The 22,220-nt window shown below is 56.7% G+C and overlaps 8 protein-coding genes across 8 annotated transcripts; 3 read left to right on the top strand and 5 right to left on the bottom strand.

Moving 5' to 3' along the window:
* Nucleotides 1-451: 451 nt before the first annotated feature.
* Nucleotides 452-1,830, bottom strand: BCV69DRAFT_251623 (Dihydroorotase homodimeric type; the record flags this gene model as incomplete). The annotated part of the gene is made up of 2 exons (XM_025490440.1): nt 452-1,141; nt 1,213-1,830. 2 exons carry the CDS (start codon nt 1,828-1,830, stop codon nt 452-454), a joined length of 1,308 nt encoding a protein of 435 aa, XP_025346089.1.
* A 228-nt stretch (nt 1,831-2,058) lies between these two features.
* On the bottom strand, nt 2,059-2,583 carry BCV69DRAFT_251778 (putative methyltransferase; the record flags this gene model as incomplete). Its single annotated transcript, XM_025490447.1, has 1 exon — nt 2,059-2,583. A coding segment is annotated over one exon (525 nt), but the record flags the coding sequence as incomplete, so codon positions are not given.
* A 211-nt stretch (nt 2,584-2,794) lies between these two features.
* On the top strand, nt 2,795-5,675 carry BCV69DRAFT_294934 (NUC189-domain-containing protein). The gene has a single exon (XM_025493891.1). The coding sequence runs from the start codon at nt 2,896-2,898 to the stop codon at nt 5,590-5,592; it is 2,697 nt and encodes an 898-aa protein (XP_025346087.1). The 5' UTR covers nt 2,795-2,895; the 3' UTR covers nt 5,593-5,675.
* A 221-nt stretch (nt 5,676-5,896) lies between these two features.
* BCV69DRAFT_242576 (L domain-like protein) lies at nt 5,897-7,624 on the bottom strand (the record flags this gene model as incomplete). The annotated part of the gene is made up of 2 exons (XM_025490038.1): nt 5,897-6,084; nt 6,346-7,624. Coding segments are annotated over 2 exons (1,467 nt in total), but the record flags the coding sequence as incomplete, so codon positions are not given.
* Nucleotides 7,625-11,678: 4,054 nt separating this feature from the next.
* BCV69DRAFT_314126 (hypothetical protein) lies at nt 11,679-14,741 on the top strand. The gene is made up of 3 exons (XM_025495090.1): nt 11,679-12,174; nt 12,262-13,476; nt 13,551-14,741. The coding sequence occupies exons 1-3, from the start codon at nt 11,848-11,850 to the stop codon at nt 14,658-14,660; spliced, it is 2,652 nt and encodes an 883-aa protein (XP_025346085.1). The 5' UTR covers nt 11,679-11,847; the 3' UTR covers nt 14,661-14,741.
* On the bottom strand, nt 14,622-17,347 carry BCV69DRAFT_272812 (hypothetical protein). Its single transcript, XM_025490987.1, has 3 exons — nt 16,923-17,347; nt 15,038-16,848; nt 14,622-14,925 (listed from the first exon to the last, which is right to left on the bottom strand). Exons 1-3 carry the CDS (start codon nt 17,258-17,260, stop codon nt 14,894-14,896), a joined length of 2,181 nt encoding a protein of 726 aa, XP_025346084.1. The 5' UTR covers nt 17,261-17,347; the 3' UTR covers nt 14,622-14,893.
* A 151-nt stretch (nt 17,348-17,498) lies between these two features.
* BCV69DRAFT_314124 (hypothetical protein) lies at nt 17,499-20,369 on the top strand (the record flags this gene model as incomplete). Its single annotated transcript, XM_025495089.1, has 1 exon — nt 17,499-20,369. The coding sequence occupies one exon, from the start codon at nt 17,499-17,501 to the stop codon at nt 20,367-20,369; it is 2,871 nt and encodes a 956-aa protein (XP_025346083.1).
* A 116-nt stretch (nt 20,370-20,485) lies between these two features.
* Nucleotides 20,486-21,902, bottom strand: BCV69DRAFT_288168 (WD40 repeat-like protein; the record flags this gene model as incomplete). The annotated part of the gene is made up of 2 exons (XM_025493610.1): nt 20,486-21,138; nt 21,215-21,902. The coding sequence occupies 2 exons, from the start codon at nt 21,900-21,902 to the stop codon at nt 20,486-20,488; spliced, it is 1,341 nt and encodes a 446-aa protein (XP_025346082.1).
* Between the last annotated feature and the right edge of the window lie 318 nt (nt 21,903-22,220).

Raw genomic sequence — 22,220 nt, 5'->3', positions numbered from 1 at the left:
CACATCGGCAGCACGGATCTTCCTCCTCTTCTTCCTCCTTTTTTCCTCACTCAATTCGCAAGCTTACGTATTGTAGTGACCCCCTCGAGCTCCTCCTACAGGCGTCACTCTATCCTGCTTGCCAGACCAAATACGGGAAGGTTTTCTACCTCCCGCCCCGTCTGCTTCTTTGTGGATGGGGCCCTTTGGAGGATCGTATACTTGACTTCTTGGCCCACTTGTGGCTGGGGGGTTGGTCTACCGGGGGAACAGATCCGTCTCTAGTAGGGATGAGAGAGGCAGAGAGTGTGAAGGGAGAAGCAGAAAGATGACTGGCTGATGGACTGGCTACTTGTAAATGGCCCAGCACACCACAGTGAATGGCAAGATTCACGCATTTCTCATGGTACGGTACGAACCTAGATGAAGTGACAACAATATGCTAAGGGAACATGACATCGATTCACGACTCTCACTCTGCGATGGTCCAACCCAGCTTCTTGCCCGCCCAAAAGGGCACCACCTGCACCTTGTCCTTCCTCTCATCTCCCACCTCCCGATAATCAGGGTGAACACACACCACCGGCACCTTTCCCTCCTCTCCCTCCACCGCACTCCTCTTCAGCTTCAACTTCTGACTCGTAGAGCTCAACGGCGCCTTGTAAAAGCGCCTGCCGTGCGACGAGACGAAGCCCTCGAGCTTGTCTAGTGCGCCAAAGGACTCGAGGAGGTGAGCGCAGAGTGGGATAAGAATGATCGACGTGTATACTCCAGCCGCACACCCGCATCCAATCAGAGCTTCTGCTCCGCCGTGAGTAGCGGCAGATGGATACTTGTTCGCTAGAGGGTGAGGCGCACTATCCGATCCCAGGAAGAAGCGCTCATGGCCCGAGGCAATCACCTCGCGTAGAGCTCTCCGGTCGTCGGGAGTCTTGGCGACGGGCTTGCAGAAGTTGAGGGGCTTGCCAGCCCAGTCGTCGATGATCAGATCAAGGTGGTGAGGAGTGATGGAGCAGGCAACAGTGGATCCACAGGCTTTCACTGCTTCGACGGCGGCTCGAGTAGTGGCATGCTCCAAGACGATCCGCAGATTAGGGAAGCGGGCGTGGATCTTGTGCAAGTGAGAGAGGAAGGTGGCTTCGGCATTAAGAATAGTGATGTCCTATGCAAAGAGAGCAACGGATTGTCAGATGGTCATTCTAGGCTAGCTGCCTTGCCACGCCGCCCACTCACCTTGTCTGCGTCGCTGGGAACCTCGCCGTGCAGATTCAACACAAGATCGTGCTCCTGCATAGCCTCGAACACTGGATAGTACGTCTCGTAGTTTTCGATACCTCCATCACTGTTCGTCGTCACTCCCCTCGGGTAGCTCTTCACACCCTTGACCACTCCACTTTCCTTTGCCGTCTTGATCTCCTCTGCCGTCAAGCTAGGGGAAAGATACAGAGTCATCCAGAAGTCCGTCTGAGGGGCGAGGGCCTTCAGAGACTTGTGATATTCGACTGCCATCTGCGTCGTCGTGATCGGCGGGACCAAGTTGGGCATTACGTATGCCAAAGAGACTCCTCCCTGAGCTACGTGAGGTGCGATCAGCTCAGACATAGGGCCTTGTCGAAGGTGGACATGGAAGTCGGCCGGAGAGTTGATCTCAAGCTCTTCAACTGAGGTAGCAGAGAGCGCCGACGTCGAAGCAACAGCTTCGGCTTGCTGCTTCTTGCTAGGCTGACCCTGTTGGTCGCCATTCGTACCCTCCCTTTTCCTCTTCGAGGAGCCGTCCGCACCAGCTGGCAGGCCATCGCTGCTCGGAGCGGCCTTGCCATTCTGAGGGGCGTCTCCCTCTGCACCCTCCATCTCCTCGTCCTCGGAGCCTGAAGACTCGGAGTCTACCTCCCCATTCTTCTCTGCTGCTGCCTCTGCGGCTTGCTCTGCCTTGTCCTTGACCTCCGGGGGCGGCTCAATGACAGGCAGGCTGGCATCGTAGACGTACGCCATCCTCCAGATCGTCTCTCCCCTCTTTCCGTGGTGTACTAGCTCCCTCTCGCTGAAGATGCCCGTTGTTGACTCGGCGATGAAGTCGTGATTGCCCTTGAGAGGCCTGAGGAACGAGGTAGCCATGAGGCCCTTGCGCATTGCCTCGCCAATGGGCTGGTAATCTGTCATAATGTGCAGCTCACAGCCGTCCTTGAGCTTCGGCCTGAGATCATACAGGAACTTTGTGTTCAACACACGCCTCTTCTCATGCCTCTTCTTGAACCAAGGATCGGGAAAGTTGTGAGTGAAGAAGACAATCGAGTCGTCTGGGAGCATATTGATGAGCTGCAAATTCGCATTGGCGCAGATTCCTCTTAGATTGGTGAGCTTGCCCGCCTCCCTCTTAGCTTCGACCTGCTCTACGTAATGATCGCGGATCTCATTGCCGATGCAATTCCACTCTGGGTGCTTCTTTGCCAGGTCGGCAGTGAAGAGGCCTGGGCCACAGCCTACGTCAAGGGCAAGAGGAGCTTCACGTCCGAACATGGCCTGCTGGTCGATGGCGGGGAGCTGCTCGTACATGCTGAAGGGATTGCGGTGTAGCCTGTGTTTGAACTTTCCTTTGCGAGGCATGGTGGGGGATGATCAAGGGGGACTACTTGAGGAGTGCGAGAAGCGATATTTGTTATGTGTTACTTTCCCGGCAGCGTGCCTCGAAGGATCTTCCTCCCGTACCGCACAAATGTGAAGGACGGAACGGAAGCGCGCAATCGCAGGCTCCGCCCAATAAAATTTGATCCGAGGCACACGAAGGTCGAGGCAGGAAGATCCTACCACGCTCAAAGACAGGCGCACACGGCAATCCTACTCCTCTTCTTCCACTGTACAGACCTCGACGAGCCCGGTAGACGTCCCACTGGTCCCTCGCTAGCGCCCTTCGCAGTCATGGCCAAGAAGACACAGTCTCGGTCGCAGGCCAAGGCCGCCTCCAAGTCTCGCCCTGCTTCAACATCACAGCCAACATCGAGCTCGGCCACTCTCGCTCCCATCACTGCCTTTTCCCCCTTCTCGCCTCACTTTGCCATTCTCACCCAAGCAATCGACCGCCATCGCTTGACCATCTATTCCACCTCCTCAAGTGGTACCAGCAGACTCCTCGTAGACTACGTCTTACCGTCTGGTAGCAATGATTCCACCCAGAGTGCTCAATGCTCTGCCCTGTGCTGGGCAAAGCTGCCTTCTACGGCCTCGTCGTCCACAAATGAGAGTCCTCAAGCCAAGAGGCAGAAGAAGGGAGGCAGAGCTTCCATCAATGCTGCCGAGGAGGGCGTCACAACCTCTTCCAAGCCTGTCCTCGCTCTTGGACTGCAGTCCGGTCAGATTCACCTCTTCGATCTTAGCCAAGGAAAGGTGGTTCGGGTACTGACAGACACAGCAGCAGGAACGAGCAGTGCGGCCGCAAGCAATGCCATCACCTCGATGAGCTATGCTAGTGATGCATCAGCCTCAAAGCTCTACGCAACGGCAAAGGATGGCATCGTGAGAGTCTGGTCCTTGCAAGCAGCTGCAGCAGCCCTGGACTCGTCGGCATCAGCGTCCACGAGTGGTCTGCAACCCACAGGCAGGGTGACCATGCAGTCTCAATCTTCAGCCCCAAATACCCTCGTCTCTGTCTCGCCCTCGACAGCTCATCTTCTGGTTGCCAATCATACCATCACCCGCTTAGACGAAGCGACATCGGCTACGAAGTCATCTTACACTTCTCACGCAAGCCCAATGACCCACCTCACCTGGATCGATGACGAGCACTTCGTGTCGGCCGCAAAGAATGATCCGGTGCTATACATCTGGAAGAGCTCCAGGTCCAAGGCTCCCATTGGAACAATTGAGCTCGAGCAGGGCGAAGATGTTATCAGGGTCGAGTCAAGGGCGGGAGTCGTGGTGGTAGTAGGCTCGGAGGGTTTCGTGGGGGTCTATGACACAGCGGCTCTGGTGGCTGAGGATGCCGCAAAAGGGACCAAGCTCGTCAAGGCTACCTCTACAGCTGCTTCAAGTAGTCTGGTGGATGTGAGACTGGATGAAGCTGGAGGCAGGCTAGACCTTGCCCGTCTGGTCAAAGGCGTCAAGCTCGACCTCGCCTCTACTCAGATCAAAGACCCGGCCACTTCCTCGCTTCTTTCAGTTCTGAGCATACCCAAGACCAGTGCCAACGCTAATTTTCTAGCATCTGGAGACGACAGCACAGTGACTACAGGCAACAGCTCCCTGCAACGGTATAGCGACGCTATGGCTACGGCTGGTAAGCAGAGCGGGGCCAACTCCTCGTCTGCCCCGGTTGGCCCGGACGGCATGCTCATCGAAGGCAACAGCCGTCTATCAGAGGATCAGGACGATGCCCTGAACAGAGAAAGCGGAGGTGTAGACGACGAGCGCAGTCTTGAAGACAGGCTCCGCGGGCTGCGTGTCATCAGGAAAGCCACCAGGTCAAAGAAGGCTCAAGGGGACGCCTCCTCTTCAGAGTCGGACGAAGACGAAGATGCTGCTGCATCGCGAGTGGGCGCCCCTAGCACATCTCTCTCCCTCGCCACCTCTCTCTCCCAAGCCCTGCACTCCTCGGACTCCTCGCTCATTTCCTCCCTCCTCACCTCCGCAAACCCAGACCTAATCAAGGGCACTGTCCTGCGTCTCTCCGGACCCAACGCCGTCCTCCTCCTCGAGGCCTGCGTGACCCGCCTGAACGCCTCAAAGCGCGGCCCACAAAAGGCACGCGGAATGGTCGAGTGGATCAAGTGGACTCTGCGTCTGCACGCCGGATACCTGATGAGTCTACCCGGTCTGACTAGTCGACTTGCCAGCTTGCACTCGAGTCTAAGTGCACGGCTGAATGGACACGATCGCATGCTCGCCTTGCAGGGCAGGCTGGAGCTTGTGCTGGGACAAATCGAGTTGCGAGCAGACTACGATGTCGTCAAGGCCAAGGTGCAGGGCGCTTCGGCTCGATCTGGTGCTGGTGCTCCCAGGATTGAGAAGGAGGGCAAGGTCTGGAAGGAGGACGAGGATGATTCCGATGAGGACGAGGAGGATGTAGAGGAAGTAGGCGAGGGAATGGACGTCGATGAAGACGAAGCTGACGAAGAAGAGGAGGATGTCGACTCCGACTCGGATTCTGAAGACGATGAGGACGATAGCGACGTGCCCATCGAAGCAGAGGACGAAGAAGGCGACGTGGAGGATGTCGGTCTCGACTCGCGCGTCAATGGCTCCTCCGTCTCGAAAGCTGGAATGGGTCCCGCCTCATCAGACGACGATGAGGAGGAGGACAGTGATATTGTTCGTCCTCCTTCTCGACTTGCCCGCAAGGTCAAGGCAGCAGAAGGCAAGGGCAAGAAGAGCAAAGCAGCTTCTTCGGACGAGTCTGAAGGGGACGATGACGATGATGATGAGCTGATGGAGGGGTCGGAGGACGAGGAAGAGGAAGACGATGAGGATGAGGACGACGAGTCGGACCTGCTGGATGACGATGATGACGAGGAAGATGAAGACGACGATGAGGATGACGAGGATGGAGAGGGCGGACTGATTGACGATGAAGCCGAGGAGGCCTCTGAGGATGAGGAAGAGGAGAGCAGTGAAGAGGAGTAGACTGGTTGACAAACCTGTGCAAAAGCCAACAATCCGTCTCGTCTAGTCACATTTTCCATTCAATTCACTATCAATCGCATTGCAGACTTCGTTTCGGCTCGTACCATGGCAAAAGAAAGGTTCAGGTTGAAGTCCAATTGATCGGGTAAGGTCGGTCGCAAAGGGTAGCCACGATGACTAGTAGTACAACAGTTTTTTCCCATCTCTCTCTCTAGCTAGGGTATCGATCCTCCTCCTCCTCCTCTCTCTCACTCTCCCTTTCCACTCCCCATCTCCTCCCTCTCTGCAAATCTCAAGACCCATTCAACCACTGCTCTGCCGCTCGCACTTCCTCGTCCGCAAGCACAAGCCCGTCAAGCCACTCCAAGCGCGGACATACCATGCCCAGCGTGCCTCTGTGCAGTAGTCGCTTCAGTGCAAAACTCTCTGGTAGGGTACGGGCAAAGCGCGCATCGGAGAGGGCATAGGTGCTCGTGCTGGAAGCTGCTGCTGCTAGAGAGGTGACAGAGGGAGTAGGGAGGAGCGTGGCATCTGCATCGATCCCATTACCATTACCATGGCCACTTGTGGGAGCAGAGGCCGGCGCAGGATGTCGCTTGTGGAAGAAGGACTTCTCCCAGCCTTCCACCTCCTCCTCTTGACCCTTCTCCGCCACCTGCTTCGCCTGCTGCAGAGCTGTATCCGGCCGCACGATCTGGAAATTCGGAATTGGCGCTAGGTTCGCAGGGGAGACGGCGTGTGGTGTTGCTTGACTGTGGCTAAGGTGACTTGCAGAGGCATGCTGATTGTCAGCCGCCGCAGGCGAGGTGAGCAGCATAGGCGGGTACAAGCCCAGCGTGAGGGGATTCATCCTTGTATCCAGCACGCTCAAAGCTTGGCACCCTTCTAGTGCCTCGAGCAAGTTGCGCGTCTTGCCCATACGCGAACCGACCATGCTCAACCTCTTCAGGTCCCTCAGACCAGAGAGACAGCGCTTGGGGAGCTTCGAAAAGAGATTGTGGTCGAGGTTGAGGTGGTGCAGAGTTGGGAAGAGGGAAGAGAAGTTCGAGGGGAGCGTCTCGAGTTGACAGGCCGACAATTCCAGATACACCAGTTGCGTAAAGGCCGGTGGGGCACGGGGAGCAGAGGCGTAGAGGGACAGGTCGCGCGAGAAGGCGTTCGCTGAGAGAAAGAGCCTCTTGGCATCCTTCACCTGGCTGCCCGGCCAGACGAAGCCGCCGCGATCGTTCAGTTGCTGTCTCACACTTATGTTCTCCAGCTTGCTGAGTGAGCCTAAGTGTTCTATCCGCTCCAGAGCGCAGAAGTCTGCGTACAAGGTGCGGAGATCCTTGGCAGGCAGCACGTCGAGCTCGCTCAAACGAGCATTCGAGCTCACACGCAGGACTCTCAACTTTGGCATGCTCGGCTCGAGGTCCAGTCGGCTGAGATCATTTGAGCTGACGTTGAGGGACTTCAGATGCCGGCAAGTCATGAGACCCCGGATTGTGACAATTCGATTGTGTGAGACATCTAGTGTTGAGAGCTTCCTCCATGAGCTCGTCTGCAGATTCAAGACGGTTAGCTTGTTATCCCGTAGCGACAAGGTGTGAAGATGCTCAAGCGCCAGAATACCGTTCAGCGTCTTGATCCCATTGTTATCCGCTTTGAGATATCGCAGATGCTGAAGACATTCCAGAGAGGAGAGATCATCGACCTCGTTGTGGCTAATATCCAGCGTCTCGAGATGCAAGAGATGACCGAAAGAGGCAATCGAAGGCACCTGGTTGAACGACACAGTAAGACTCTTCAAGGTAGATGGCAAACCTGTAAAGTAGCTAATCTCGTTGTCGTCCAGCGCAACTTCTTCGAGTTTCGGCAGGAACTCTTTCAGCCGAACAACGCTCTCCAACTTCCGCCCTCTGAGGTCAATCGTCTTTAGCTCGTCCCAGTCTGGTACCCAAGGCGCCACATCTGTGATGACTTCTACCATCCTGTCGTGAGCGAGCTCGAAGCTGGCCTGGGTGAGGAAGGTCTTGTCCACAGCCGAGTCGTCAAAGTTCCATACGGAGCGTCCAGCTGCAGCTCCGTCGCCGCGACTCGATGCGAGAGATTTTCTGGAGGCATTGAAGGAGCTCTGCATCCGTGACTGCTGTTGGCTGAAGCGAGATGTAGGCGATGGAGCTTGCCATGAGTCCTCTGTGTCCTCGTCATCCTCACTCCCAGCAGTGCGCCCTCTTTCTTCACCGGCCTGCTCTTCCTGCATCGTCAATGCCGCGACTTGCCTGAGCAGCTCCTGGATCTGCGCAGCTCTAGAGCTCTGCGATGCATCTGCTCTGGGTAGGACAGCCTTCTGAGATCCGCGAAGCGACTTGGCCTTTGGAGTAGCATCCTTGTCCTCCCACGAGTCATCAATATCCTTGAGCGGGCTCGAAGAGAACATTTTGCCCGTGGTCTTTCCGTCTGCGAAGCTGATGGACCGAGGCGGCTGCAGCAGCCGGTTTGACACCGGCGTTGCCTCCAGACTTGCGACCCCCTTGAGGATCGATCGTGGTGGTTGCGGTGTGTTGAAAGCGGAGGAAGAGCCTCCTGCCCTTAGTGGAGTGGACATCAGTGATGCCCGCTCCTTTGGCATGGCTACCGAAGTCCGGTCGTCGATGTGACGCGTGGTAAACTCGGGGAGCTGGTCCTGTGTTCCGTCCTCTTCGTCACCCTCCACGCGGGAAAGCTGCGAAAGCCCAGTAGCATCACTCTTGGTGGTATCGCCGTCTTCAGAAGGTACTACTTCATGCCTGAGCCCAGATCCTCTGCTCGGGACAACGTTTGGCGACTGGGACATCGCGTACGTTGGTCGCAAGATAGGAGGCGTACCACCAGCGCTCCTGGCGTGCGAAGTGCGAGGCGGTACCGGAGTGGCTTGGGACAACTTTTGCTCTGCTGCAGGGCGAATGGGCTCTGCAGGCCGCGATAATGAGGCTGGTGACTCTTTCGGACTGCTAGAGCCAAAGCTTTCGATGTTCTTGAAGGGATCACTTGAGTCGCTGGTCCCGCTGTTGTCTGCACTATGACCTCTTTGTACCCTCAAGTGAGGCGCGTTGGTTAGCGTATTGATCTGTGGAGCCGGTGGCGAAGGCAGAGTCTCGTTGGATACCTCCTGGATCGGCTCGACAGCACGCCGTGGCAGCCCGCGGACCACAACAGTAGCCGGCACAGGGGAGACGACCTCTTCCTGCAGCATGACCTCGCTCGTCGTTGTCTGTATGGCCTCTGCGGTGGTATTTCCCCGGCGTAGCCTGACCCCGGCAGACGCATACCGTCTAATTGGTTGCTCGATTCGTACGCTGTCGCTGGCGCTTTCGGCACTCTGTGTCCGCCCAAAGCCCGGACGGGAGGACTGAATGAGGGTCGCAGAGTACGTTCTAGACATGCCTTGAGGTATTGTTTCATTGTTCCCGAATTCGTCCACCAGAGCTATCTTGGGCGGAGCTCTTGCAGTGGCAGCGGCCGTGGTCGAAAGAGCAACCGTGGCCTTTCTCGGTGAGATGATCTCTGCTCGACGCTCCCGACGGGCTTGTATCCTAGCTTCTAAGGCCGCAACTTCCTCATCTCTGCGACGCTCATCATCAGAGTAATGCGAGGCTCTCAGACGACGATCAGCTCTCCGCTCAGCTTCGATCTCCTTGTCCACTTGTTCGGCCGCAGAATACTTGCGGAACAGCTTTCGCGGCGACTCGACCTCTTGCTCTTCTGTCAAACGTATCCGAGGCTCCTGCGAGGCCATTACATCGGGAATCCCGGCGACCTCTTGAGCTCCAGTCGTGCTCCCCAGCCGGATGCGCTTCTTCTCTGGTGAGCCAGTTGTCGCGGGGCCCAGAATCTTCTGTGCTGCTGCCTGTATCTCAGCTCTCTTGAGAGTGTTCAGCTCCTCTACCCTCTCTCTGAACCTTTGAATAGCCTCTTCCTCGCTCATTGCCTCCTCCTCTGCCTCTGCCTCTAGCTCCTGGGCGATACGTCCGCTCGGACTGAGCGGTGGCAACGCTGTTTTCGGAGACTCTCCAAAGCGGAACAGTCGTAGGGGCAAGGACCTCTGTTGGTATACAGGTGAAGCTACTGAGCCAGAAGGAGTGCGTCCGATATGAGCGTAGGCCTCAGCAGAGAGGCCCCTCTTCCTCGCAGTACTCTTGGGTGTGGCCAGATGTGCAAAAGGGCTATTTTGAGCCGATACAGCTGGAGACCGAAATGTGAACGCTGCGGAACGCTCTGTTTGAGGCTCCTTCAGTGTTTGAGTCGATGGTCTGCTCTGAGACGCTGGCGGACTATGGACCGGTGTGAAAGCGACTTTCGACGCGGAGGCCGAGGCTGCCTGACTCGGTGGTGCGGCCGTAGGGACGTCGAGCTGGGTGGTTGGCTTTGAGCTGGGCGGCGTCGGGGTCTTGAACATGGTCTGTAGCTTCATCGGTGTGAACATGTCTCCACCGATGCTGGTCAGCCCTTTTCCCTTCTTCCCTGGCGTCCGAGGATCAACGGCTCCAGCCACGCCCTTCTGCCAGGCCGGACGTAGGACAGGCGGTAGGTCAGAGACATCTGAGTGATGAATGAAGGTAGCCTCGGCTCCTTCGGATGCTGTCACCCCAGCCACCTCGCTGATTGAATCTGTTGCATCGGCCGCATCGATCCGATCAGCTGCTTGCTGCAGCCTCTCATTCTCACGGCCGCCTTGCTTGCGTCCCGAGCCAGACGAGCTGGAGGACGAACTCGATGACCGAGAGCGCGTCCTCCTCCGTCGCGTCTGACCATCGTCTCTCAATGACTCTAGAGCGTCATCGAAGCGAGCGCTAGCCCCCAAGGCTGTTCCAGCTCCTGACTCGGGAGCCGAGGAGGACCCCTCATCCAAATCTCTGCGTTGTGTTTTCACATCCTGACTCCTCTTCCTCATGCCAGAGCTACTTGGTCCTGGCTGCAGAACTGCTTCTGAGTCAGTAAGGGAGGTTAGGGAGGGGATGTTGGGTCGAGCGATTGGCCTAAGGTGCGCGGTTGCTGCCTTCTTTCCCCCTTTGCTCTCGATCCAAGTACGCCTCGGGCCATCGTTCTCTGCATTCGTGGCTCCAGTAGCGAGGCGTTGCGACGAAGCGAGCAATGACGCTTTGGCATCGAAGAAAGCCTCGGTTCCATTGGATACGATGCGATGGGTAGAGTCCTGAAGGACAGCCTTAATAGGGTTTGCTTGCCGTGGTGAGGCAGTCTTGAGCTCCCGCACTTCTTCGTTTGCCTCACTACCTCTACTTGTTCCGCCCCAGCTTTCGTCCAAGGCCTCAAAACCGGGCATATTCTTCCAAGCAGAGCGAGGTGGCTCAGGCGGCTCCTGTCGTGACGGGAGAAAAGGCGTGGCATCAGGGGCGGCTACTGGCAGAGAATTTTCAGCTAGCAAGTCTCTGCCTGTGGTATAGCCGTTCCTGCCTGTCGGTAGGTCGTCGAAGAACGATGGAGCTTCGAAGACGCTCTCGTCATCTTCTGCAAAAGACAGAGGGCTGGGCTGGGGTTTTGTGAGTGAGGAAGGGTGAGGTCCATTAGGCGTCGAAGACCGCGGCTCCCATGCTCGATCACTTGAAGCCGCATCATCGCCGGGAACGATTCTCTGAAGCGGCAGAGCTGGTGAAGCCTCCACGACCGACATTTGAGGAGGTGAGGCGAATGAGGGTGTGAGGAGGAGAAGACAGGAGGGATGACCCCTCGAGAGACGCGCCCTGGAAACGCCGCAGGATCAAGATGGAGCAGTAAGGCGGATATGTACGATATGGCGATGGAGAGGACGAAGTAGTATGGAGGTCCCGTATTTGAAGCGGGAAGGATGGATAGATGGATCCGAAGGATGATGATGGTCCTGGCCGGCGATTGTTCCTGTCAAGGTCAAAGCAACCACTTCTGTGCCTCCAAGGTCGCGAGCGGGAAACACACACGCTGCACCCTGCACGCACGAGACGAACACAGGCACACACCCACGCACGCCACGCCCCGCGGAGATCCAAATCCAGCCGACGCGCCGCGGAAGCCAAGGAACCAACACCTTGTTGATTTCCACTGCAAAGACAGACCAGGAGCGCATCGCACATTCGTACCACTCCGTTCCTATTCCTCCCTCCACGATCACACCACTCCCCCTGCTACGTCTCACGCCGGTACTGATAGGCCCCACATCCACTCAAGCTGCGGTCCCTCGCTGACCAGCTCAAATCCCCACCCACATCCTCATCGCACGCCGCTCCCGGCCATCCTGCCGCGATGGACCCTCAATCCCTCATCAAACTCCTTTCCGACTCGACACAACGCCTCTCCTCCCTATACACAGAGCTCGGTCATCCACCCGATAGGTTGCAAGATGCCGTCTTCGCCCTACACAAGACCCTATATGCAGCAGTAGAGGGTCAGATGGACATTGTGGAGAAGGAGGTGGAGCAAGCCAAGACTCAGCTGCAACAGGGACAAAAGAAGGTCGAGCGCCTCTTGACGGCGCTGGGCGAGGATGAACATGCTACACAGGGAAGGAGATCGTCAGGTCTCAGGCCGAGAGGAACAAAGAAGGACAATGACGAGGCGGCAGCGGACGAGGTGAGTGAAGTGGTGAGACCCCAGCAGCACGCGTTCAGCAAGGCTCAGCCCGATCAGGTCGATCCTTTACTCTACACTCTTCCACAGCCTCTCCTACCGCGACTCGAGTCAATGACTTCCGAAGTCACTCGACTGCAGAATCTATACAGCTCGCGCGTTTCACAAGCGGAGAAGCTCACTACCCAGCTCAACTCCTTTAGGCCAATTTTGGGTGACTTTGTGCCAGAGATCAAAACGCAGTTCACCCAAGATGAGAGCTCAGAAGCAATGGCCATCATACCAGCAGCTCACCTCACGCGTCTATCGACGACGATTGACAAGTGCGGATTCGAGCTGACGCGAAGGTCTGAAGAGCTACAGCAACACCTCTTTGATATCCTCGGTCTCTGGTCAGAACTCTGCCTGCCACCGCAAACTATCGCGTCTCAAGCATCCAGTAGCGAGCTAACCTTTGACTCGCTCGTATTGCGTCATCTACAGCTCAGGCCCGTCTTCCATGAGGTTCAGATGGATGATGAGGCAGGCCAAGGTACCATCACTGAGTTCCAAGGAGAATTTCTGCCCATTGAGGCGTCGTCTGATGATGGGCCTCAAGATCCAGACACGCCGACTCGCTCTACCCGCGGCTCAGCATCCACTACGCTGCAGTCCGTTCGCTCGGCCGAAACTCACTTCCCAGCCCACGTGCTTCTTCCTACGCCCGAGAACATCACCCGCGCTCACGACAAGGAGGAATGGCTCAGGCAGGAGAAGAGTAGGAGGGAAGGGCGTATCCAGGAGCTGTACGATGAGCTGGTGGAGCTGTGGGTGAAGTTCAACGTGGATGCAGAAGAGATGGAGGCGTTCGTGCAGCAGAATTCGGGCAGTACACTGGCAGTCATCGAGTCGTATGAGTGCGAGCTGCTCAAGATGAAAGAGCTGAAGATCAAGCATCTGGCCATCTTCCTCGGCAATGTCAGGAGCCAAGTCGAGGACCTTTGGGGTCAGCTGCGTCTAAGTCAAGAAGAGAAGGAGATTAGCTTCCCTGACTTCTTTCGGCCAGTCGAGACAATTGATTCGGCAGAGGTAGACGATCTGCTAGCTCGCCACGAGGAGAGGGTAAAGGAGCTGCACGTCGAGGTGCAGGATAAAGGGCCGATCCTTAAGCTGGTGGCCAAGTACTTTGAGGTGCTTGACGAGGAGAGGCAGCTGGATGAGAGCTCCAAGGATAGCACTAGGCTCATGAAGGGTGTGAGGGGTGATCCTGGACGTCTGCTCCGGGAGGAGAAGATGAGGAAGCGGGTCAAGGTGCAGAAGCCAAAGGTGAGTGAAAGTGATCGGTTGCGGTCAAAGCATCATATCGCTGACGCATCACAAATATCACTGGTCCGTATTAGATTGAGGCCGACCTGCTGAAAGCAATTCCCGTCTGGGAAGCAGAGAATGAACGCGCATTCACAATTGATGGCGAGCGGTATTACGACAAGATTCTTGCACTGGTGGAAGAGTCCAATCCGGCACTAAGAAAGAGAGGCAGGACTGCTTCAGTTGCGGCCACTCCTTCTGCTTCAAATGGAGCAGGTATTCTCCATCCCAACACGAGTCACACCAATCGCGTTGCCGCCACACCCATGCGAACACCCTCAGTCATGAGTAATGCAAGTGGTCGCGGGGTCCCAGCAAGCACAGGGGCAGCAGGCAACAAGAAGCCCCGTCTAGTGCAAAGCGCCAATCCTGCACGAGTAGCAGCAACTCCAGCCGGGATGATGAGCGGGAACCTCCGAGCTCGTGTCGCTCCACCCACCTCTGCCTCTGCCTCGAGCAACAGTCGCATCCCCTCTGCAAGCGGAGTCGCCCGCGCGCCTCTTCCTTCACAGGGCGGTGGACTCTTTGCAGGCAAGGTAGCCCGCAATGCGAGTGCTGCCTCTAATCCGAGCTCAGGATTCGCAGCAGCTCATCACTTCCGTCCTCGTCCTTCTGCTATTCTCGCGCAACAACAGCAAGCTGTAGCTAGTAGCAGTGGAAGTGGAAGTGGCAGTAGTGGTCGCTGGCCAGGCGATGAGCAAGGTCAAGTGCGAAATGCCTCAGGGATGAGCGCTTCCTCCGAAGCGACGACTCTTCACTATTCGAATCGTCACGAGTCGATAAGTCTCCCCTATGCCTCGGCCATTCCTTCTTCATCTCATAATCGCGGAGTAGGTCTAGGAGCAGGAGCAGGAGCTGGGGCAGGTCAAAGTGTGAACAAGGCCAACAAGATTATGAAACGCGGACCATCTATGTCCCTCGAAGGAGCTCTTGCATCCCTCTCCGCTGCAGGATATGCAGGCGGGGCTAGCGCTGGTGCGGGTGGGATCAGGACCATCTCTAGTGATGCGGCACATGCGTACTCGGGTAGGCGGACACCGCACGAGGAGCACGGTGGAGGGGGAGGAGGCAATTGGGCTGTACTTGAGGAGGATGAGGACGGGCTAGGGGAGCAGGGGAGAGATCAGATGGAGGTGTTCTGACCTCATTACCGGAAGGAAGGAAGCCCTGCTTGTACTCTCTACTGCTACTTTGCTGTGCGCTGGTCGATTTATACCCATTCATCTCTTTGATATCAGGACACTGTGAATTCCTGGACATGTCAGACGTGGTGATGAAGGATACAGGATCGAACCAAGGCGGAAGCACAATGTGGGCGCCGTGTGAGGGATCCAAAGGCAGAGAATTCTCATGATAAGCAAAGCCGACATACTCCTCACTTCCGGTAGAAGTTCCGCTGGAAATTGACTGTGAGAGGACAGGAGGAATAGGCAGAAGATTCTTGGGTCAGTGATCATTGTCTGTCTCGATCTGGCTCGCCGCGATGTGAGCTGCACATGTACGGATTGCGTATACTCACAGTAGAGCTGCAAGATTCCCCTTTCGAAGCTGCTCCTGAAGCCTCTCTTGTGGCTATACTGCCACGGCTTATTCACAATTCTAAACGCCAAATCCTCATATGGCGCTCCCGCCTCGAAGCGAATGACGACCGTCTCATCATTGCCTGGCTCCTTGACAATCTTGTACGTAGGCGCCTTGGACTTATCAATAAGGTCCGGGTAGAAGATGTTGAACTTGTATCCCTGTACAACTTTTGGTGGAGGGTTATCAGAGTCATAGTGCGTCTGGTTGTACTTGTTCCACTCGAAGCCCGTGTGGACTCGATTGAAGTAACGAGGCTTGCGAGGGCGATACTTGTCTTCCCAATCGTAGCTGCCGCCGGTGGGAGGAGCAATAGAGGCTTCGTTGGCGGGACCATTGAAGGCTTCTTCTGAAACGTCGACTCCCTTTGCTGCTTCTTGTGCGAAGAGAGCTTCGGCAGCATCGACACCGTCTGGCACTTGGGAAGAGTCGGCACGACTTCGTGGGACAAAGGCAGCACCGAGAATCTTGCGACGAGCGGTGACCAGCTCGGTACGAAAGCTCTCCCAGGTCTGTACCGGCAAATGACGTTCATCATAGGTGAGGCGGGACTCGTCGACGGGCGTGGGATCCATGACTTCTTCGTCCCAGGCCTCTTCGTCTTCGAAGAGGGCCGCCTGATCGTCCTTGCCCTCCATGGCGGCATTGCCTTGGCTATCGTACTCGTCGTCATCGACCACCAGACCTTCATCGCCGAGCTGAGCAACGAGCTCCTCTTGTTGCTTGCTGGCTTCGTCTCGTTGCTTCCTTCGCAGGTACTCTAGACGATTCTCCAGGACAACTTCGTGCAAATCGCGCAGCTTCAGCTTTGCTCGCCAGACGACAATAGTCTTGAGCAGCTGTTCCCAGTACTCGACATCAATGGCCTCACCCGATTGCAGCTTGTCTCTCACTTGGTCTTGCAGGGCCATAAGCTGCGCATAAGTCTTGTCTTGGAGCATCTTGTTCATCTCTCCCTTGACCGAGGGGTCTAGCCTAGAGCGCATAGATGGGTCGGCTGGATCAACCTGACCTTGACGCAGATCTGCCAGCTTGTCGTCGCACACGATAATCATCGACCTCCAAAAGTCGAGATTCTGCTCATTCGTCTCGAGCGTGAGGTACATCTGAATGTCTTGATGAAGCTCTTCGGTGTCTTCCAGGGTGAGAGCGTCGAAGATTTCGTATGGCTCCTCCAGGTCGATCTCCAGCCCAGCTTCGTCATCATCTTCATCCTCGTCAGTTCTTTTGGCGCTCATCCGCTCTCCATCAGCCCAGCGAAGGTTCATGGCCAGCAGGTCGATGGGCTTGGCTCGATTCTCCCTGATACGGATGGCTGCTCGGCGGCGGGACTGTTCCAGATGGAACTCGTCCTCCTTTGCGACCCATTCCGACATGGCCGCCGACTCGGCCAGTCGGGCCATCTTCGACTCTTCTTCCTCTCGCTCGGCCTGCTCTTTCTCTCGTTGAGCCCGCGAGGCATTAAGGCGGGAGATCTCCTCCAGGGCATCTCTTCTCCTCTCCTCATCTCGCTTCCTAGCTTCAGCAGGCGTCATGCCCATCTTCTTCTCCTTCTCCTCCTTTTTGCCCCACTTGAATTGCTGTCCGATATTGGCGTCGTTGAAGGGATTGTCTTCAGCTGAGTACATAAGCGCTTCAGCGGCGTTGGCTCTTTGAGCTGCCAGATCGTCTGCGTCTAGGCCAGAAAGCGCCTTCTTGGCTGCTTTGCGTTCACGTCGCTCCTGGGAAGTCTCATCGCGATGGCGAGATCTGAAGTAAGAAAGAGAAAGCAGAATCATCAGTACACATGCAATCTTCCACGCCACTGCCGCAACGTGACTCACTTCTTCTCCTTCTTCTTGCGTCTCCTCTCATCCTCTTCGGAATCGTAACTCCTCCGTCTGCGATGGCGATTTCTATCATCATCCCTCTCCCTGTCCCTCGTGCTGGATCGATGGCCGTCTCGGTCACGGTCATCTCTATGTCTCCTGCTGCTACTGCTCTCCTCTCCTCTGTCTCTGTCACGCCTTGACCTTGATTCATCGTAGTCGTCATCCCGATGGCGTCTGTGCGAGGAGGAGGAAGCGTGATGGTCGCGCCGATCGCTGTCGTGCCGGGAGGAACGCTCACGCTCACGCTCGCGATCTCGCTCTCGCCTAGGAGGCGATGGTGACCTGGGCATGACGAGGAGCTGCTGCTGGTCTCGTCGTCGTCGGGGAAGGGAGGTAATGGAAATGTGTGAAGGCAATGTATGGATGGGATGGAGAGGAAGGCTGACTTTTGTCGCAATCGGTCACTCCACTCGCTTTTTCCGCACAAGAAGATCTGTGCAACGCAAAGACACTTCCGCACAAGAACGTCCCCTTTCCACTTGGTATTCCCAACGACGAACAGCATTCGACTCGCATGCTGAAGCTGTAATGGCGGCAGTAGCAGAAGAGCACAGCCTCGAGGCCAGGCTCTCTGGGCTGGACCTTGACGCCTCATCCGCGACTAAGGGCACCATCGATGGCCAGACGCTCCTCTCCGCTTTCCGTACAGAGGCCTCGCCTCGTTCCCGAGCCCTCGCTACTCTTGCTCTCTCCCGCACTTCAGGGCAGGGCCAGGAACTTGCATCAACGGAGCTGCTGAAGAGTACCGTCCGTCATGCCTTGAGCTCCCTCGATGAGGATGTAGAAGGGTATACAGCTGCTCTAAGACTGCTTTCCACCTTGTACGCTTTGGACCCCTCCGGGGCTTACACGCTCTGCGGATCTCAAGGCCAGAGGAGCTCGTGGACATTGATTCTGCCACGGATAGAGAGCGTCAGCAACGATTCAGTCAACCTCTTTCGGGCCGAGCTTTTGTCCTCGGCTGCCGCTCACACAGCAAGTAGGGCGCAGCTGAAGGGCGATGCCGATGTTGTCCAATGGCTAGCCTCAGCCGTAGCCAAAGGAAAGGAGGGCCAAGCGCCTTTGGTAGCTCAGAGGGTGGCGCTCATCGCTGGACTGGCATCGTACAAGCTAGAGAGGGGTCCTACATCCTCTGAGCAGGAAGAGCTAGGCGCCCCAAGCTCAACCTCGGAGGACGCTGCAGAGCTCCAGACAAGGCACGAAGCTCAAGAGCGACTTCTGCTGAGTCTGGCCAGGCCTCACATCGTGTCTGCTGACGCCCAGACTTTGGATCAAGAAGAGTCCAGACTGACAATCCTCTCGTCCCTCGAGGCTCTCAGCTACCTTTCCTCACTTCCTGCCATGAAGGAGGCCATAACGAACGACTCGACTCTCCTCCAGAAGCTCTGTAGTCTTCCGTCCACCACAAAGCAGGGTCTGGAGCGAAAGTCTGTCTTCCCCTCGCGGAGGACTGAGAATCCTCAGAATGGACAGTCCTCCTATGATCTAGATTCGACGCTGTCTAGTCCATTGCGGCAGGCCGACTCGTCCCTGCAGTATGCTCTCTGGACCATCGTACTCAATCTTGTCGCCTATCGGCCAATCCTCTCGTACGAGGAGCGGCAGATGAAGAAGCTCAGGGGAATGGCCAACGCGAAGAAGTCTGAGGCACAAAAGGCGGGTGGGGGAGAGGAAGATCAGCGTGAGAGCTCACCTGCGGTCGACAAGAGGGTCGGCAAAGCCATTGCTGCCGGTGCTACGCAGGCTCTCGTGAGCATTTCATTGGCCGGCGGCCGAACGACGGAAGACTCCTCAAGTTCTGGATCTAGCATCTCGCCTGCAGTCAGAGACACACTGGGGCAAGCATTCCTCCACCTGACGTTCAAACAAGACAAGGTCCAGCGGGGAAAGATAGCACAAGCAGGTGGAGCGCGAGCTCTACTCGTCCTTGGTACACACGCCATCAAGAAGCTTTCGTCAGATGCACCATCAACATCGAACCCGCTAGAGCGCTCCTCTTCCTCTTCTGCTGCTTCCGAAAGCTCAAGTCTTGCTCCACTACAGGCGCTGGCTCGAATGTGTATCACCACGTCGCCAGCCATTTTGTTCGGATCCCCCACCAATGCGCTGGCTGCGTTACCTGCCTTGGCAACTCTGTATCTCCACGCTACGTCCGAGCCACTGCAGCGCTTCGAAGCTCTGCTGGCTTTGACAAATCTCGCAAGTCTGGACGCTCAGCTGGCCAGCGCAGTCGCTAAAGCACGTATGGCCTTGCCTACAGGATCGTCTACATCGTCTAGCAAGACCAATTCGTCGCCTGCCTCAGCCCAGAAGCCTCACGATACCGATGCGCAGCGCACGGTAGCAGACGCAATGGAGGACTCGATTCTCCTCGAGGACAATGCCATGATCCGTCGAGCAGCCGTCGAGCTACTGTGTAATCTAGCTCAGGACGAGAGTGTGTTCAAGCGCTGGACGGGTGAGGAGGAGGAGCAGGCGTTGGAGAAGCCAAAAGGGTCGATAGCGGCTGGATCTGCTCTGGCATCGGGGAAGGGGAAGGGCAAAGCAGGACGAAGGTTGCACCTCCTAGTCGCTCTATGCTCCCCTGCCGATAGCACAACCACGACAACGGAGTCAAGCGTGGAGCCTGCCTCCGCTTCTGATCCTGAGACCACATCCAGCAGCGCGAAAGAGACCTCTTTATCGACTCGCTTGGCCGCCTCGGGAGCCCTAGCCATGTTCAGCTCAAGCGCGACGTGCTGCTCTCATCTTCTTGCACTGCGCCCTCGCTCACTCAATATCCTCGTGCGTCTGGTCAAGCCCGGAACAAGAAGGAGCAAAAGCCAATTTTCTCTGGCTGCTTCAGCTTCAGGTGCCAAGATTGAAGAGATTGATGAAGACGAGACCGAGTTCGAGTCGAAGTCGCACAAATCGGAGAATACAGAGGGAGGAGATGACGGGGAGGAGGCAGACGCAGAGGCAGAATCTACAGATGAGGAACTCGAATCTCGTCTCGAGAGAAACGACGCCGTCTCCTCTTCCCTCGGGATCACTCACGCCCGCGCCTCTCTAGCCATCCGCGGTGTATCAGTACTGCACAGTCTCGTCTCCTTTCTCCAATGGAGCAAAGACCAGGCCGCTTTCACCGACACCGACACGAGGCGTAGCGCTGCTCCTACCCCAGAGGAATTCACGATAGCTCTCCATACCCTCCAAGCTAGCGGAGCAATTGAGGCTTTCAGGGTCGTTGCACTCGAGGGGGCTAGAGAGCTGCAGACTTTGGGCGATCAGAATGTGAGAGGGATGACGAGCAATCAAGCTGGAGCTGAGGTGGAAGCGAGGGGAATGAGGGGAGAGGTGACGAAGATGGCTTTTGAGTGTTTGAAGATGCTCAGCGGGATGGGGGTGCAAGTAAAGTAACACTTCCATGGTATAACCCAAAAGTTCTTGTAATTATTCATGTGACTCCTTGCTTTTCCCCTTGTCACAATCTCGTTCAGCCACTCTACCCATCTCTTCCGTTCCTCTTGGCGTGCTCAGACCCTCATAGCTCCGACTCCCCTCTGAATCCCCCCGATTCCACTTCCACCACCATCAACACCAAAGACACAGAGCCTGCCATCAACAGCGCTAGTGCTGACCTCTCTGACCGCGCCCCTCTCACCACTGTAAGCCCTGACAGACGAAATGGTATTCTGATGCGTCGTGTGCAATTCTCCATCTGCGCCAACGGAAGAACCGGCAACGGCTCCCAGGTGAGAGGCAATACTGCCGTCCCCTCCTGCTCCTCCACCTCGAGAAGGCGAAGGGGGAGTTCCGAGGGCAGAGGGGGTAGTGGTTCCCCGTACATCGGCAGATTTGAAGCGGTTGAAAGCCTCGTTGTTCAACTTGCCTGGTCCTCCGGCGGCAGATAGTCCAGCAGCCTTGGGTGGAGGGGGAGGAGGAGCCTTGCCACTGGCAGAGGATCCGCCCATACCGGCTGAGTCGAGACTCTTGGTCAGGTTCCAGCCTCCGTCGAGAGAGCCCGTGAAGAGGATAGGCTGGCAGTCATGACCGGCAGCTACAAGGGATTCTTCGGTAATCCACTGTAGTGTGACGTGGGGGAGGGTCGGGGAGCGGATAGTGTGCACCGCGTGTGGCTCCGACTCTGGGCCGGAGGGGTAGATGACTGACAAAGACGAGTCATGTCCTGTGGAAGGGAAACGAGGAAAGACCATCAGCCTCGTTTTCCCCACCACACACGCCGTTGGGGATGGCAAACTCACCTACGAAAGCCAAAGCGTCTCCGCTGGGACTGAAGCCGATTCCGTGAACCCAACCTCCGGCAGGGGTTGCCCATTCACCACAGAGTGTTCCAAAGGGCAACCTCTCGCCCCAGACAGATGGTGGAGGTCTGGCATCGATGCCCTTGATGAAGGCCGAGAAGACTCTGGCCCTCATGTCTGCGCTTCCAGCGGCAATGAGTACATTGTTGGGATGCCAGTCGAGGGAGAGGATGGTGGATCTTAGTGGCTTCTTGATATGCTTGGCCACCCACCAGTCATTGTCTGCCTCAAAGGAGCAAATGGAGATGATCCTGGCACCCGAAGCAACGGCAAATTTGTCCTCGTTGGGGGACCATCGCACAAAGGTGGCCCCCCTGTTGAGTCTCAGCAGCACCAAGGTGGGTTTCCAGACTTGAGCGCCAGAGTGCTCATCGGCAGTGAGGGTCCATACGTAGGCATTTCGGTCCTGAGAGCAGGATACGATGCGGTTGGACTCGGGAGCCCAGTCGAGACCGGTAACGAGCTTGTCGTGCTCGGAGAGGACGTGCTCGAGTACCCAGCCGGCAGCAGAGGACGAGTAGATGTGCACCTCGTTGCTATTGGGAGATACGGCTACCTTTGATCTGTCCGCATTGAAGGCGTGGGCGGTGAGAGGGGAGAGGGAGAGGTGGTGGATCTGAGATGCCATGTTGGCAGGGGTGAGGGTGGAGGTGAGTTTGAGTTTGAGGGTGATTCGAGGACTAGCAGTCTACTCGAATGGGTGATGATGCTGGTGTGGGGTAAGTAGATGGTGGTGGGTTGGAGTGGAGACTGGGTGCGATGGGGTGTGGTGCTGTGCTGATCCGTTCCGATGTGTGTGCTGTGCGCTTGCCAAGCCCCTCTTCCGGCCCGATGGGCGCCTGGGTGTCTGGCTGCAGGGTGGGCGTGCCGTGTGGCTGAGGCGGCTGTCACGGCCTCCACCGTCGATCATCGGAACTTCTTCGTGCTTCCGCTTGTGCAGATTGCT

The sequence above is a fragment of the Pseudomicrostroma glucosiphilum genome (assembly GCF_003144135.1).
Source record: "Pseudomicrostroma glucosiphilum strain MCA 4718 unplaced genomic scaffold BCV69scaffold_13, whole genome shotgun sequence".
NCBI lineage: Eukaryota > Fungi > Basidiomycota > Exobasidiomycetes > Microstromatales > Microstromataceae > Microstroma > Microstroma glucosiphilum.
The sequence above is the reverse complement of the archived record's forward strand: the minus strand, read 5'-3'. Positions and strand labels throughout refer to the sequence as shown.

Coding starts and splice junctions, on each gene's coding strand:
- BCV69DRAFT_294934 (XM_025493891.1), top strand. CDS start 2,896: ATGGCCAAGAAGACACAGTCTCGGTCGCAGGCCAAGGCCGCCTCCAAG.
- BCV69DRAFT_314126 (XM_025495090.1), top strand. CDS start 11,848: ATGGACCCTCAATCCCTCATCAAACTCCTTTCCGACTCGACACAACGC. Junction 12,175..12,261: donor ACGAGGCGGCAGCGGACGAG/GTGAGTGAAGTG, acceptor ACTCTTCCACAG/CCTCTCCTACCGCGACTCGA. Junction 13,477..13,550: donor TCAAGGTGCAGAAGCCAAAG/GTGAGTGAAAGT, acceptor GGTCCGTATTAG/ATTGAGGCCGACCTGCTGAA.
- BCV69DRAFT_272812 (XM_025490987.1), bottom strand. CDS start 17,260: ATGCCCAGGTCACCATCGCCTCCTAGGCGAGAGCGAGATCGCGAGCGT. Junction 16,849..16,922: donor CGCAAGAAGAAGGAGAAGAA/GTGAGTCACGTT, acceptor TTCTTACTTCAG/ATCTCGCCATCGCGATGAGA. Junction 14,926..15,037: donor GGGAATCTTGCAGCTCTACT/GTGAGTATACGC, acceptor GTCCTCTCACAG/TCAATTTCCAGCGGAACTTC.